The 14,652-nt window shown below is 36.0% G+C and overlaps 1 protein-coding gene across 5 annotated transcripts in view; it reads left to right on the top strand.

Moving 5' to 3' along the window:
• The window catches only part of ARHGEF10 (Rho guanine nucleotide exchange factor 10), a 110,968-nt gene extending 96,659 nt beyond the window's left edge, over nt 1-14,309 (top strand). For 4 of the 5 annotated variants that reach the window (XM_083857595.1, XM_083857594.1, XM_083857592.1 and 1 more), the window contains 3 exons: nt 2,092-2,266; nt 8,364-8,486; nt 10,434-14,309. In XM_083857595.1, the coding sequence (XP_083713721.1) occupies nt 2,092-2,266; nt 8,364-8,486; nt 10,434-10,948 (813 nt within the window). In that variant the 3' untranslated portion in view covers nt 10,949-14,309. Of the gene's footprint in view, nt 1-2,091; nt 2,288-8,363; nt 8,487-10,433 lie in introns of those variants that run through there. The other variant, XM_083857596.1, reaches the window with a different exon arrangement.
• The last annotated feature ends 343 nt before the right edge of the window (nt 14,310-14,652 follow it).

The following is a 14,652-nucleotide window of genomic DNA, read 5'->3' as shown; positions in this document are numbered from 1 at the left end:
GGTCTGTGTGTTCCGGCAGACAGCTGGACAAATGGCAGGACAGACTTAAGTGGGAGTATAATGAGTTGGCTGGTAAAAATGGAATGTGATAAAAATGCATGTGCAAGTTGTTTTCAGTGGCACCAACAGAGTTGTCAATTGTGGTTGGATCACTCCAGAGAAAATTCTTTTTTTTACAATCTGCTTAATTTTTCTTCTAATTTCAAAGAGTACAAGTTGCTGGTCAGGTTTGCTTCAGTAGCTGTGGGTCTATTGCTTAGAAGTTCTCAAAAGCCAGTTAGTCACCAGTGTAGAGATGTATGAGTCTATAAACAAAGTAAGTATTTTAGAATCTTTTTTTGCAATGGAATATGCATGATAAGAATATCATCAAATCTAGTGAAAAGGACTGTTTCTGACTTTGGAAGATTTTTTGATGGATAAATTCTTCTGTTGAATAAATTTTATGATTTTCAAATGTCTATATCATTTGGTAACAAATGATTAGTGGTTACTTGAGGAAAACAGTGAATATAAATGAGCCTGCCAGTGAATATAAATGAGTTTCGTACCTTACATTCTGCAGTGTTATTATTCAAAGAATCAAAAGGTAATACAGTAACAGTCAAAAACTGAACCACTGCCTGACAGCTGAAGAGAAAATTCTATTCATTTACTAAAAACTGAACATTTGAAGAATAATGTTAACAAATGAAAAACACAAAAGATAATTCCCATTCTCTTTAGACAGCAAATTTTTCAGTGAAAATAATAATTTATACGGTAATAAAGTATGAAAAGAAAATTAAGTGCTTACTAAACATAATACCAAAAGTTATGCTTTGTGGAAATCCTAAATTTTTATTCTTTGTCTCTGATCCTAGCCTGTTAGTTGAATTTTGATGGAAAATTTGGACAATATATCTATAACCATATTATATTTAGATTTCAATGAAAAAAAACCCCAAAATATAACTGTTAATTGTAATGCCTGGAAAATTTAAGTGTATTTCACAAGGAAGGAGGAGGTAATTCTGAATTTTATCTGCAAATGTAATAAAGAGTATATGATATGTTAAGTGAATATTAGAGCACTTATTACTTCCATACTCCTCAGAGAGAGATTTTTATCCAAGAAACAGTTTGTCATTTATTTAGCTAAGTAAGTTTTGTGTTTATCAGACTGACTTTCAGATAATAGCTGGCACAACAATAAAAGGCTGTGTTCAACTTCAGAGACAGTCTTCTCAGAAGACAAAACTGGGGAGGGAAAAAATCTCCCCTTCTTGTTAATGATTAAAAAACTTCACAAAGCTTTATCTCCCACGTTAATAGAGACATACAGAGAGAGAGGTTTCTGCCTTCCTGGAGCCAGGTTGTAACTGGCATTAGATCAAGGAAAAAGCTCTGTCTTCAAAATGTTGTGTTACTTACATTTAGAAAGAGGATTTTGGCTTTTATAATGAGAAGCAGCAATTCTTTGAAGGACAGGAAAACAAAATAGCTAAAACTTGTGAAATTCAGAAGCATCAAAACCAAAACTGCAACATTAAGGCTCACATTGTTATGTGTGTAATTGAGCAAATAATTGTGTGTTTATATTCTTAAACACTCTACTTTCTAAATATGACTTTTTATTACATTCTATTATTGTTGCTATAAAAAGACCCCCTGGCAGAACAAAAGCAAAGTATTTTTTTATTGTTGAAATAGAAGTTCTGCTGTAGATAAAAGTACAGCTGTGGTAGTTTTCCCAAAGGGGTATAAATAAAGAAATACAAAATCCTTTTAAGTCTGAACTGTTTTGGGCTTGCCAGCCCTTATCATGCATTATTTTAAAAAACAAAAAAAATCTGAGTTACTCTGTCATTAGGTAGAACTTTGGCTCAAGAGCTAAGAATCCTTCCATACTAACAATATATTTCCAAAAAAACTCACAGGGAAATTAACAAATCATATGTAGTTATCAGAACATATTCTGAGTAAGGCAGAAGAAGCTTTGTCCTTGTCAAAGAGAAAGAGGATACAGTGCCTACACTGAAAAGCTGGTAAGGAAGGTTGAGTGATATCCTTGACTTGCATCTCCCCACAGAGCCCTTGTTTTTCTTGCAGAACCATTTTGAAGCCCATCAAGAGGAAGGGATGGTGATCTCTCACATGGCTGTGGCTGGAGTGGGAGTCTGGATTGCTTTCACATCTGGATCTACTCTTCGCCTGTTCCACACGGAGACACTGAAACACCTCCAGGATGTTAACATTGCCACACCTGTTCACAATATGTTGCCAGGTAGCTGAATTGCATCATATGGTAGCATTTTTGTTTTATCACTGTTGTTCTCCAGTGCTGTAGATCAGTCCAGAATCAGAAGGTTCATCTCGGGCTTTGAGTCTGAAAAGTGTCTTCTGACTATTTGCTTTAGTAAGTCATAGTCAATCTCCTGCCCAGGTGAACAATGTGTGCAGTGAGCTGGTTGAGTAACAGCTCTTCTCCTTAGAGGTTATCAATGTAATCAGATGGATAAGCAGGTGGATTCTTCTGTTTGGTCATATTGTGTGACTGTGAAACAGTTGGACAATGTAATCTGTTATGACAACGTGTTTACTTTGCAGAGAGTAGTATTTGGTTTTGGAACCTTAGAATCAAGTACATGATGAAATCATTTTGTCTAGGATCTAAATCAAAAAACTTCCTTAATTTTAGTTCCATCAGTAGATCCAGGGAACTCAGCCGAAGCACTCACATGCTGCCATTTCAGAGTGTGTTCAGTGTTTTGCTGACTGGAGCTCTAATTTGTTGAATTAAATGATTAGTCTTAAATCTAACCTGTGGTTGTTAGGATAAAACTTTAAAAATTAAAGCTCTTTACGTGTTTTAAGACAAAAGCTGTTCAATAGGCAGTTGAAAAGGCTTGTATCAGTTTAGCAAGTGAGTGTCAAGGACCTCAGCATCAGCAAGCACATCAGGTGGGAGCTGGGACGGTGCTGGGAGTAGAGACAGAAAAGTGGTACTGGTGTGGCTGAGCATGAGGTATCCATGAGTGGACAAACATTCTGTCTCTCCCTGTTTGTAGACTGGAACAAGCTTCTGCAGTTTTTATGGGCAATGTGTGTGCCAGCTTTACAGCTTAGTTTTTCTAGCTGAAGCCAGTTCTTCCCACACAGAGATTATATTTATATTCTCACAGGAGTTAGGTATAAATCTTACATCAGAAATGTTTCACTTTTTCAGTCTCTGTCTTCTTACCATGTTTTCTTTGAGATGATATTAGCTTGGCAATAATCTCCATTATAAATTGTGTCTGTCTGTCATGTTCTGGACAGGGTGCTTTTCACATATGGTGTTTGACTGTAGCTCCAGGACTGAACAGCAGCAAATCACCTGCCTTTAAATAGATCATTGGATTGAATTCATCAGAATTGTGCAAAGAAATCAAGATCAGTTGTAAAAAGGTTAACTTTTAGTATGTTCTGCTGCTCGTAGCAGCGGGGCTGGGGGGGAAAGGAAGCAAGACCTCTCTTGTATGTATTTTCTGTATATAAAAAATATTCAAAAATTTAGCTTTGTGTTCATTGCCATGGCAATAAAACTGTTGATGTAACATACCATTGTTTTTGTAAAAAAGTTTTAGCTAATAATAGCTGCTTGGTGTCATTCTTGCCCATTTTAGTTCCTCTTCTTCTCTCTCTTTTTTTTTTTTTTTTTTTTTTTTTTTTTTTTTTTTTTTCTTCCCTCAGTGTCTTCACAGACAACACACCAGTGAAGGGAAATGGAAGTTTATTCTGGGAGTAGGACATTATTACAGCAAATGTTCAAAGGGAGACTCCTTTCTAAAAATGAACTGAATTTCAATAATTTAGCAGCAGCTCTCAGGCCTGTTTATATGATCTCAAAAATGCTGCAACAACAAAAGCTAAGACAGAGTAGTAGGAGGTTTATATAATAAAGCAGCAGTAAGAACTAAAGCAGCAGTTTCTGAACAAAAAGGGGCTAAACAATAAATCAAGTTCTGTATAGTATATACTGACATAAAAAGGAAAAAAAACCCAACAGGGCGAAACTGAATTACAACATGGTGAAATAGCTGTGTATTTACAATATATGTATTTGCCTTAATGAGAGATTTTTACAACATTTAGTTTTAAAGGAAACAGCTCTGTTAGCTTTGTGAAATTCAACAGAAGTTCCTTAATATGCATAAAAAACAGATAAGTAAAAATTCAAGTGGTGTTGAAATGAGAGAAGAAATTGGTGTAAAAATATTGCTAAGAGTCTTGAGAAGAGAGATTTAAAAAGGCAAGATCTCTGTATAACTTTGAAGAAGCTGGACTTCTTTCCCCAGGATTTTAGTAGGAATAATATGTAATACTGGCCCAATAAGCCTATTGGCTTAGAGGTGTCATCCCTGTCTTCACTTAATGTAAATAGGAGAAACGTTACTTCATTAAGTTAATTAATTTTTTGTTGTTGTTATACAGTACAAGTAAAAGAAAAATGTATTGTCACTGTTAGGAATGGTTACTTAGAGTTACAGTGCTGTACTTAAAAGTTAACTACAGTAACTAAGGTTAAGAGGGTCTCATAACCTTAATAATGAGTTTTAGCATTAAATTTTTCCAATTTTGTTCTTAGGAGAAATCTAAGAACAGAGAATAAGAAATCTATTTATATTTGAAGAAAAATGCACACACTTCACTAGTACAACATATATCATTTGTAGAGCAACTTTATGCTTAAATGTTTGTGATCTGTAGCTGAAGAATCAACAAAGGCAGTTTTTCACCAGCCTTTGTCACAGTTCACACCAAAAACCATTGTACTGTACATGAACAGACCACTTGTTTTTTCATAGTCACAGAAAGTATTTTATTAAAAAATATCCTTAAACATGTTTTTGCTCTCAGCTCTAAAAGAATTTGCCTATTTAAAGAGACTCCTGTAATTACTGTGACCTTGATACTTCATTTCTCATATGCATGATGACAGGTTACCTGTTCAACAGAGATGATTTCTGCTTAACTTGCTGTATTCTGTTTATATCCATCTATCATCTTATGGCATGTGTGTTTCCTGGAAACAGATGGCAAAAGCAAAGGGAAAAAAAATAGTATCATTTCCTCTCTAGAGAAAACAACTCTACTCTGAGGCTTTACAGGTTGCTTTTTTCCCACCCCGCCAGGTGCCAGACCATGAAAGGCAGTGCTTTATGATCACTGCTGGGAAAGGATAAAAAGTTGAGAAAACTTTAGGTCAGCCCAGCAGATCTCTACAGTGGACTGTTTTTTTACATTTTAAGAGCAGCATGGCCATGTAAGAGGACATGTAATAATGTTCTTGCACCTTCTTGGGTTTGAATTCAGATCTGTGTGGTGTTTTCCAGCTCTGGTGGTTGTTGTAGTGGGGTCCTGAGAACACTGAACAAAGAGCAGGCCATATGCTTAATTATTGGCTTCAGTTCTTGTAAAGTCAAGATCTTGGTCAGATTATTTTACAGGTTTTAACAGTTTTTTCCTCACTGGAACAGTGTGAGCTAAAAGTTGCTATTTAAAGATGAGTATTTTATTGGTTTTGGAATCTATGTTTATCATTTTCACTTCTTAACTTGCTAATTTGCCTGCTTATTGCATAATATATTCTGGGGAATTGGATTGACTCTTTCTATCTGAATTTGAAATACATCAAAACAAGAAGTCAGAAAATAACAAAGATGAGTATGATTTCAAACCTTGGCCAGCAGATAAATTAGTATTTTAAGTTAGATTTTTTTAATCTCTCTCTATATATTTTTAGTTGTTTTATGTTATTTCAAAATCTCTTCTCAGATGCAGATGTTTCCTGCTTTTTCAAGATTTCACAGCAAGCAATTTTTGTTTTGACCTCACTGTAGCTGTTTCATGCTTTAAGTTGTGCTCAGTGTTAAGGTTCCTGGGTGATGATTTGGTGGTTTTACCTATGGAAACAGTAACACATATTTGCCTGTATAAAAACTACTGTATAAAATTTGCTTCAGGTTTGGAGTATGAAATCATGAATATAATGTTATTTTTTAAATGCTTAAAAAGCATTAAAGTTCTGTTGTTTAAAAATAGGAGCATCTTGCTTCTGCAGGGGATTGAGAGGCAACAGTGCACTTAGAGCTTTTGATAATATTAAGTTAAAAAATCATTCTCAAGTGTTTGTGTAGTTGGTAAAACAAGTTCTATGTTAAGTTAACCTTAACTTGCACTTGCTGGGACACAAGTGGTAGGAGAGGACTCACATGTCATCAATAACTTGGGCAAGCCTGAGCTCTAAATCACAGAATTCCAATACTGATTTTTGAAAACTCTAGAACACAGAGGTGTTTGGGCATTACTGTTGGAACTTCTTTTGCTCCTTTGTGTGCTTTGCTTTGGATACTAAATGAATCCCATTAGTATCTCAAAAAAAGCCAAAACAAAGCAAACAAAAACCCCCAAAACAAAACAAAACAAAACAAAACAAAAACAAAAACAAAAAAAAAAAAAAAAAAAAAAAAAAAAAAACACACACACACACAAAAAAAAAAAAAAAAAAAAAAAACCAAAAAAAAAAACAAACAAAAAAAACCCCCACCAAACCGAAACCCCAAAAAAACCCCCGAAAACCCCCCTCTAACACCAAACCAAACCAAACAATAAGCCCATTGAAAGGGCAAACTCCAAAAGATTTGTAGTTTGTGTACAACATAGACCGTCCTTGCTTATTTAGCTGAGGAGGGATGATGCATCCCACCAGCACAAACACCTATAGTTCATGGAACTCAACGTAGGAGTCTCTGAAGGTCTGCACAAGTAGATGCAGCTTTTTAAACTTACTTGTCCTTGTTACACCTGACCAGGATGACCTAATCATTGTGCCTTTAGGGTGTTTTAGGATGTGTTAGGAAGACAGACCTTGGATTCCAGGTCCAGCTTCTTAAAACATACCATTGCTGGGTTAATATTTTGGTTTTGTAAAGTTCTGTGAGGGAAGACTTGAACTGTGGTCTGCCTCAGTGCTTTGGGTGACTGTCAGGCTGCTCCTTTCCTGCTTTCCCAGTGAGTGTGTATTTCATATATTCTTGGGTGTAAAATAGCTAAGCTTGAAGGGGCAAGACAGAAAATCATTCATTTGTGAAACACCTTAATTAAGATCCTTCTCCAAAGTGTTGAACATGAGGGTTTACTCAAGTCACATCAAACATGGAATTCAAATTCTCGACCTACTAATGAAGTGGTTCACAACTTGAGAGCTATGATGAACAGGAAATGACTGTTCTCTTACCTGTAGAATTAATAAATCCAAGAATGTGTATGTTTTGAACCTGAAACTCTATGAGCTTTGAGCAGAGTTTAAATGCTCCTCCCCACTAACTTGGGCAAAAGTTTGGGCAGATCATGGTTTCCATTTCTGAAACTTGTCAAGGCTATTTTGAAAATCCATCTGAACTGAATCAAACATACTTTTAGTCAGCATTGCAAGCAAAAATTACTTTGTTTTCATTGGAAAACTAGTAATCCTGTAAATAGTGTCGTAGAAAACTATAGAATCATAGAGTAATTTTGATTGGAGGCTGTCTTGTTCATCCTTCATGAAGAAAGCCTGATGAGACCTGATTGCTCAAGGTCTTTTCCAGCCAAATTTTTAATACTTTTGGATAGGATGGAGATCCCACAACCTCTCTGAGCAACTCATTGCAATTTTTGATCACCTTTATGGTGATGCAGCTTTTCCCTGCGTAGAATGCAGTTTTCCCATGCTCTAAATTTGAGTATGTTGTGTCTTATTGTATCACTGTGCACATGTGGATAGAGTCTCACTGTTTTCTGTACCTCCTTCCATCAGGTAGGTGCAGACAGCACTTCCTTTAGCATCTCCAGTCTCCTGATTGTCATGGTTGCTTTCCACTGGACTTCTTCCAATATGCTAGTGCCATTCTTGTATGCAGGGACCCAAAGTTAGACAGGTGGACACAGCACTTCTGATAGAGTTTCACAGATTAAAAACTAGGAGAAAAAAGTAATTGTGAACAGACTTGAGTCTTGAGAATTGTGTTACTGAGTATTGTGAAGTGAAATGATTTTCAGTTTTATTATTGGGAATATACAAACATAGCCTATTCATAAAAGCATGTTTGTAGAGACTGTCTGTGTCTACCTTTAGATGCTGTGGTTCAGAGATTTAGGGCAGAATGTTTCAGAAGTTCAGTAGTACTTAAATTGTCGTGTATGTAAAGTATAAATCCATAATCCAGCAAAATATATGCCTTTGCAGTGAGTGCTTTGCTGAATTGAGATGGTACAGCTGATTGTGTTTGCCTGAAGTTGCTTTGATCTAGGCAAAGGTCGTCACTGTTCAGTAACAGAGCACTTGCTAAACTCCACAGGGCAGCAGCGTGTCTCTGTGACCAGTCTCCTGGTGTGCCACGGGTTATTGCTGGTTGGAACAAACCTGGGTATAATAGTAGCGTTACCAGTGCCACGCTTGCAAGGGATTCCCAAAGTAACTGGTGAGTGAAATCTCTCAAACAGATGGAGTACTGAAGATGTCACTTCTCTTCTGCCAATAATTTAAATGAACCTGCCAAACTGTATGTATTGTTTAGATAAAAGTTAGAGCTGTTTGATGAAATGATACTTGTTCTTTCCAAGCTTTACAATATTATCCAGATACTTGTCTAGTTTTGTCTCAGTTGTTTGAGAGGGGGCAACTGTTTTTCTTTAAGAGATAGGCATTAATCCTGTCAGAATACAGAATACATATGAGGATGAGAAGAGAATGCAGACAGGTTATTTTCCAGATTTAGGGAAGATAAATGCATTAGACAACATGCTTATTTTTCACTATCTGTGTCTCTAAACCTAACTGGTTATTGAATAAATTGATTGTGTTCCATTTTCCCCCAAACTGGAGACTTGGACTATATGAGATATGTATATATTTCAATTTTTTTTAGTGATCAAGGTTTTTGCATTCTGGACAGATGAGTTATTTTCATGTGACTCCATTTGGAATACAAACATACGAATGCTGCTTTATCACTATACAAATGTTTAAGCTACTAGCAGAAGCAAGGTTTAAAAACTGTGTTTAATAGGGGCTTTTCCCCAGAGTTTTGGATTCAGAATTCTGCTCAAGCTTCTGTGTTGCAGAGGGAAGCTGGCAGATTTTATGAGGCAAGCTGTTTGCAGCTTTCTCCAGGGGGAAAAAAAAAGCTTATGTAACTTCACAAAATGAAAATTAAATCCTCTGTGTTCAGCAAAATACGCAGCAATAATCTGGTATGACACAGGATAAATGTTTTGTAAAAATCTGGAACCTATCTTAGGTGAAATTAAATGCAATTACAAGAATATGCATAGTTGTGAAATCAAAAATCTCATTCTTCCATTTTCTGTTTTTATTATTTTGATTTATGTCATATATTCTTGTGTTTGTCTGGGATCAAGATTTTTCAGGTTTCATAGATCTAGCAACATTACATTTAGAGATGTGTTTTTGTAGCCATTGATAACTGTATTTTGAATTTAAAAACTGTGGGTTTGCCCCGTTATGTTTCAAATAGCGATAATTCATCTTTATATGATTGTACTTCCTGTAAAAGCAGAATGCATTTTCTTATAGTGTGAAATGTGTTTGGGAGTCAGGGATGGATGTAGTGATTTTTAAGGTTTGTGGGCTTTTCCCCTTGCTAGGCTAGCTCTTTTTCATATTGTAGCTTACTTGATAGAACTCTAATTTTTTTTCTCCCTTTTTTTTTGCTGTAAGAGGCACATGTATTGATACTGCTACAACTTCTCAATTTGGCCATGTGCAATTTGTTTTTCATACATTCTAATGATTTGCACTGTGTAAATCTTCCTTGTACTACCAATATCCCACTGATTAAATACTTAAAAAAAAAAAAAAAAAAAAAAAAAAAAAACCCACAAAATAAGAAAAGATTGTTCAGTCAATTCCTTATGAATCTGTAATGCTAACTAGACAACCAGAAGGATGAGTTTTAGTTCCTGTTGTACAGTCTGTTGCAATGAAACAGATGTTCTTATGCTGTTCTGGAGAGGTACAGAGGTAGAACAGGGTTGATTTGGGATACACAAAATATGTGGAGATTACTGGAGAAAACTCAGTGTTAAATTTGTGTTGATGCCAGCTAAAAATTCAGCAGTATTTCTGTGCTCACGCTGTAGTGAGAACAGAGCACAAAAGTACATCATCTGAAGTTCATAAGCCATATTTCAGCTGATTTATTGGGTCCTAAAACAGTTGTGGTAGAACATTATTTTTGTACTCTTTTTTTTCTGTAAATAGTGTCCACACAAGGCAAAAGACTGGATGCATATAATAGGGCTTCGAGAAATTTGCTATTCTGAGCAAATTTCATGAACTAATTATGGTAGAACATTGTGGTCTGGGAAATAATGTTCTTTAATTGTGTCTTTTCTTTTGGCTCCAGGAAGAGGAATGGTGTCATACCATGCACACAATAGCCCAGTCAAGTTTCTTGTAACAGCTACATCTATAAACAAGAAGAACAGAAACAAATTGAGGCACAGCCTCCCTCCTGGCTCAGAACCTAAGGATGATGACCAAAAGAACATTCTGCACAGTGAAAGACCAGGCTCCTCCCTTAGTAACACCCAGGACAGTGCAGTTTGGCTGGGGGATTCAGCAGGGTCCATTGCACAAAGAAGTGACTTGTCATCGTCTTCTGGGTCCCTTACTTTGTCTCATGGATCAAGTTCCCTAGAACACAGACCAGAGGACAGTAACATTTATGAGCTTTTGAAGGATCAAAACATCTCATTTAAAAGTAAAAGACAGAAATCTAAGAAAATGAAAGCAAGTTCAGTATTAGTTATTTCTGGTGGCCAAGGACACAGAAGAGTGAACAAGAAGAACAAGCAGCAGCGACAAGATGAGCTAGTATCTTCAGTGATGGTCTGGCAAATCCCACTATTAAATATCTAACTGTACCAAATCCAAGATTGTTTTTGCTATTGAAAAAAGTGTGATATCCTTTTGTGGCTGATGCCAGCTTAGGACTCAAGCAGGTGGACATTATACATCTAGGAGCAATTTCAGTAGACTTGGATCATGGGATTAAAGGGTGCAAGACAGTCTTCACATACTTAGAACATTCTGCAGTGTTAGAATATTGGAAAATGTTTAGCTACTGGTGCTGTCTTTGATACTTAGAAAAAAAGGAACTGTTAGGGACTTTTAAATGGTTTTAGAATGTTTTACCTTATTTATACTCACATTTATAAATATCTTAATTATGTTCTTATAGCACTTAGGGAAGGCAAAGAAGACATGCTATGTCTCATGCTGGTTTCTGCTTACGTAAGTCAGTTGTTTCCAAAAGGACATATTGCATGGAACAGTGGATTTTAACAAATTAGCAAATATTTTTAAATAAGAAGTAGTCTAATGTGAGTTAGTATTAATTTGGCAAGAATTATAATAGTTTCAAACTTCATTCCACAAACCAGAATTTGGTTGGAACAAAACTGGCTAATCTAATTAATCAGTATTTGTTTATTTCAACAGAGAACATAGATTTTTAAATACTAATTTCTAATGTTTAGTATTATTAGAAATGCTGCAGTACAAAAATCACATTAATTTTTTTGGTAGATGCAATGTGTATGGGACTTGTTTTTGTTATACAGAAAGTTGCAAGGATACAATGACTTCGGGCAAATAGAAAATACAGATACAGAGCAGCTGTGCATTTTAGTGCTGCACATCCTCTGCAACTCAATATCAAAGCCAAACATGGATTGTAACATTTTTAAGGAGGCATGCACAACCAGGAAATTAATAATGAAGTTATTAATAAGTCATTAATTGGGAAGATATATACTAATATAGGAATATCTATAGGAAGTGCAGCTAATCACTGTAAATCCTAAATTAGCTGGGTTGTGCTGTGTTTCCAGGCAAGCATCTAGCAAATAATGTCACAGTGCAACAACAACAACAGCAGAGATAGGATCATACCTGAGTGGTGGGCACTTCTTTTCACCCGTTTCAGCAAAGCACAGTCTTGTAAATGGGCACTGGGGAAGTGAGGTGCACAGCTTCATTCCCTCAGATGGGCAAGTTGCCACTTTGGTACTGTTGAAAGGAAGACTTCTAAGTAAGGACCTAATCAATGTTTTATTCATAAATTGATGTATTTCCAAAGGAGACTTTGAATTTGGGAATCGTACTGAAATTGCCTGTTGCACTAATCTCTGCACATGTGAAATACACAAAGGCTTCAGATCATAAAGACATTGCCAGAAATGCTGATGAGACATCCTTCAGTCAAAATCTGTTTAATGCAGGTAACTTGTTGAATAGAGTCACTGGGAACATTCCTTTCCCTCATCAGTAGGCTGAAATGCAGAGAAAGTAGAACGATTAAATTTCAGTTTTGTTAAGAACTCCAATACTGTCCATCAGTTCAGTTAAAATACCATTTAAGTATATCTGAAGTAAAGCATTTGTCAGATGTATGCATTTACTAGAATCAAATAAAATTTCTGGCGACTTTGGTACCATTATTATCCCAGTAAGAGGGTGATTTGCCCTGAAAACGTTTCTGCTACTTCTAATTCAAAGCCTTGATTCCACTATGTTTTGTTTCAATCTGTTTAAATCACTATCAACCATAATAGCAGTATTTCCCAGTACATGCCATTTCAAGGCAAACAGTACAAGATACTGAGGTATTTTGTTAGATATACCAGTAAGGTTGGAGTTTTAAAAATGTTGCTGAAATTTATTTTCTTAATTTTGCAGTAGATTTGTGTTCATCTGAAATTTTCAGTCTTGTCTGCTTTAAAAAGCAAACCTCTATCAAGGTGACCCCAAAATCAGTATGTAGGCTGACTGAGCACTGGACTAACATCAGGTCTTCCCTGATGCCTGACACAAGTGAGTGGCACAGAGGGAATGCTGGTGAAGGCGTCTTTGCCTGCTAAATGGCACTAAAATAGGCATTTCAAAATCAGGTATGCATTCTGATTTCAGAGGCTTTGCCCACTTCCTCCATTGAGCCATGATAGCATGGATTTCAATGAGTCACAAAGGATACTTGTTACAGGTGAGATTGTAGGCTTACGATCTTCATGACTGTTTTGTGCTTTTATTCCATGTTTTTTGCTGTGTGTCTTGCAATTTCAGTTGGGTATTGTCAGTGTTGGCATAGGCTTAATGTTGGCTTGAGTCCTGGTAGGGGAAAAAAAATAGGAAAAAAGCAGAGTGCCTCTAAGCCAGGCAGCTGGCAACATTTTCCCAACCTTTTCTTCCTGTCCCTGACCTACTGCCTAGACTCCCCTGGCTTGAGAGATCAAGGCCAGTTTCATTTTCTATACTCTTCCATAGCTATGGCCCTGGGAGCTGCTCTTTGCCCACTGTGTGGAAGTACTACATTGTGCAGTTTAATGTATGTATACTGAAAAACAAGTTAAAAGATTCTTCTGTGTATAAAGCATATATAATCTAGTATCCCTTGGCTACAGTGCAGCAAAAATACCACAGGTTTTATTTCACATGCTCCTTGGGCATGGTATTCCACATCCCTGCCTTCGGGACTGGAGAATCGCATCTACTTCCTGATGGATCTTGATCACTAAGAGCAGTAGGTAGAGTCCACCACACACTCAACTGGAAATCCATGCATGGTGTTACTACAGGATCCTCTAGCAGTAATTCTTGAGAGTTGTAAAGAGACATTTATCCTGTCAGCTGAAATGTAATTTTCTTCGGTTCTATCAATAGGACACTAAAAACAAAGTACAAATCTGCTCCTCTGAAAATACACTGGAGTTTTGCCAGTGACTTCTGTAAGAAAAGAATGGGTTTCTCATTCAATTCCCTTATTTTGAAAATACCTATATATTTATCTTATTAAGCTGTAAAGCAAAAGAGAACCTGTATGTCTGTCTTTAAAAATACATATTGTCATGAACTAGATTTTAGGAACTAACTGAGCACAAGGTGCAATGTTTCTTTTTGACATGCAACTTACTGGTATTACCTTACTATGAAAACAGGCAGGAACCAAAGTTTCTCTTACAACTGGCAAATAGACCTTATAGCTGATGTAGACTGTGCTGCTCAGAGGTTGGATTTCGCTTTCTGATACTGCTTGTCTAGATTAATAGAAGTTATGAAAATAATAGGAAAAAGGGGGAGCAAATATAACCACTACAATATATTCTATATATGTTTTCTAACACATAGTAATGTCTTTTGTAACATGAGCCATAAAACTTGTGTATTTATGTTAAAAGTATAATTTGAGAAATATGTTGAATAAAAAAATATGATAAAAATTAACTTCAGAAGAACATCTTGGGTTGTCATTTCAACTAGAAGACTAGAATTTGGGTCATGCCTTAATGAATAATACATATGTATTAATGGACTCATGCAGGAGAAAATAGGATATGTGGTTAGGATGAGAAAGATGAAAATTTTAGTTTTATATTTCTACAATTTAAATGCCACCAAATAGAGTTTCTGAAAATTATGCAGTCATTTATTTCTTATTTATTTCTATTTATTAAGGTTTGATTACTGTGTCAATGGACCCAAATACTGTCTAAGCAGTAGAATTTCTACTATGCTATGTGGAGTAAGCATCAGCACTTGGGCAACATGCATGCTGCATAAAAATG

The sequence above is a fragment of the Zosterops lateralis genome (assembly GCF_965231275.1).
Source record: "Zosterops lateralis genome assembly, chromosome: 3".
NCBI classification, from domain to species: Eukaryota; Metazoa; Chordata; class Aves; order Passeriformes; family Zosteropidae; genus Zosterops; species Zosterops lateralis.
The sequence above is the reverse complement of the archived record's forward strand: the minus strand, read 5'-3'. Positions and strand labels throughout refer to the sequence as shown.